Raw genomic sequence first — 2,500 nt, 5'->3', positions numbered from 1 at the left:
TTAATCCTACTCTATCCCCCTCTGTTCTCCTTTATCCTGCTCTATCCTCCTTTATCCTGCTCTATCCCCCTCTGTCTTCCTTTCTCCTGCTCTATCCTCCTCTGTCCTCTTTTATCCTGCTCTATCCTCCTCTGTCCTCCTTTATCCTGCTCTATCCTCCTCTGTCCTCCTTTATCCTGCTCTATCCCCCTCTGTCCTGTCCTCCTCTGTTGCCGGGATGCCTGGTGGCCGGGATGGGGATGGTTGGTGTGGTCAGAGCCTCTGGTGGGGCGGGATCGCTGGCGCCGCTGGGGGTAGCTGGTGTTATTCTTGCTGGTGTTACTCTTGCTGGTGTTATTCTTGCTGGTGTTATTCTTGCTGGTGTTATTCTTGCTGGTGTTACTCTTGCTGGTGTTACTCTTGCTGGTGTTATTCTTGCTGGTGTTATTCTTGCTGGTGTTATTCTTGCTGGTGTTATTCTTGCTGGTGTTATTCTTGCTGGTGTTATTCTTGCTGGTGTTACTCTTGCTGGTGTTATTCTTGCTGGTGTTACTCTTGCTGGTGTTATTCTTGCTGGTGTTATTCTTGCTGGTGTTATTCTTGCTGGTGTTATTATTGCTGGTGTTATTCTTGCTGGTGTTATTCTTGCTGGTGTTACTCCTGCAAGCACAAGCACAGCAACGTGGACACAAAAATGAAAATTAAAACAGCCATAATGAGATTACGAAATAAATGTGACGTTTCAGACAGATAATAAACCGTAATGGAAGATCTATTTCGGTTTATTATTTGTCTGCTATAAGAAAGAAAATACATACATACATGCATACGTACATACATACATACATACATACATACATACATGCATACGTACATACATACATATATACATACATACATACAACCGTACATACATACATACATACATACATACATACATACATACATACATACATACATACATACATACATACATACATACATACATACATACATACATACATACATACATGCGTACGTACGTACATACATACATACATACATATATACATACATACATACATACATACATACATACATACATACATACATACATACATACATACACACATACATACATACATACATACATACATACATACATACATACATACATACATACATACATACATGCATACATACATACATACATACATACATACATACATACATGCATACATACATACATACATACATACATACATACATACATACATACATACATACATACATACATACATACATACATACATACATACATACATACATACATACATACATACATACATACATACATACATACATACATACATACATACATACATACATACATATATTTGTAAGTATAATGATAATTAAAGGCTTACTGTATTGATGTCTTACCTTCATGTAACGAAATACATCTGGTTTATTTCGGGTTATACATCTTGGGCTGAGCTTTGGAACAGTGGATAGGATAGACGTGATAAACGGGGCACAGGAGAGAACGCAGACGGCGAATATGACCTAAGTTTGACCCCTTGCCGTTTATTGGCTTAGGTCATGGCGGATGCAGACGATGATAAAGAAAGGAAAGGAATGGAAGAGAGGAAGAAGGGAATGAGAGAGAAAGAGATAAATGGTAATTATCGGTTGTAAAATATAGGTTTACGAAGATGGGAAACACATATTGATGGCAGACGGTTGCAGATGGTGCTAGAGAGCGGCCACCATAAGCGTATCTGTGTGTGTGTGTGTGCGTTTGCCTGTGTGTGTGTATGTGCGCGTGTGTGTGTGTTCGTATGCGCTCCTGTGTGTGTGTGCGCGCGTGTGTGTGTTCGTATGCGCTCCTGTGTGTGCGTGTGCGCGTGTGTGTGTGCGCCCGTGTGTGTGTTCGTATGCGCTCCTGTGTGTGTGTGTGCGCGTGTGTGTATGCACCCGTGTGTGTGTTTGCTCTCGTGTGTGTGTGCGCGCGTGTGTGTATGCACACGTGTGTGTGTTTGCTCTCGTGTGTGTGTGCGCGCGTGAGTGTATGCACCCGTGTGTGTGTTTGCTCTCGTGTGTGTGTGCGCGCGTGTGTGTATGCACCCGTGTGTGCGTGTTTGCTCTCGCCGCATCACCGCAAACACACAATAAGGAGAAGACTGGATTATGAACTCGCTTTTTGCGCCTCCTCCTTCTCGCAGGCCAAACGAGCAGAGGTATTTGGGTCCCCCCTCCCCCCCACCCCCTCGCTCTCTTCCTCGTTTCTTGCATCTGTCAAATCTGGGGCCCTTGTTAGCGCTCCGAACCCCCTCCCCCCCTCCCTCCCTCCCTCCTTCTCTCGGACCCCTACTCCTCTATCTCTCTCTTTCGCTCGCTCTCTCTTCTCTTTCTCTCTTTCTCTTCTTCTCGCTCTCTCTCTCTCTCTCTCTCTCTCTCTCTCTCTCTCTCTCTCTCTCTCTCTCTCTCTCTCTCTCTCTCTCTCTCTCTCTCTCTCTCTCTCTCTCTCTCTCTCTCTCTC

General features: G+C 44.0%; 1 protein-coding gene across 1 annotated transcript; it reads left to right on the top strand.

Moving 5' to 3' along the window:
* Nucleotides 1-233: 233 nt before the first annotated feature.
* LOC138864840 (uncharacterized) lies at nucleotides 234-677 on the top strand. The gene has a single exon (XM_070133449.1). The coding sequence runs from the start codon at nucleotides 234-236 to the stop codon at nucleotides 675-677; it is 444 nt and encodes a 147-aa protein (XP_069989550.1).
* The last annotated feature ends 1,823 nt before the right edge of the window (nucleotides 678-2,500 follow it).

The sequence above is a fragment of the Penaeus vannamei genome, chromosome 18, assembly GCF_042767895.1.
Source record: "Penaeus vannamei isolate JL-2024 chromosome 18, ASM4276789v1, whole genome shotgun sequence".
NCBI lineage: Eukaryota > Metazoa > Arthropoda > Malacostraca > Decapoda > Penaeidae > Penaeus > Penaeus vannamei.
Note: the sequence above shows the minus strand (reverse complement) of the source record. Positions and strands in the feature narration are given on the sequence as shown.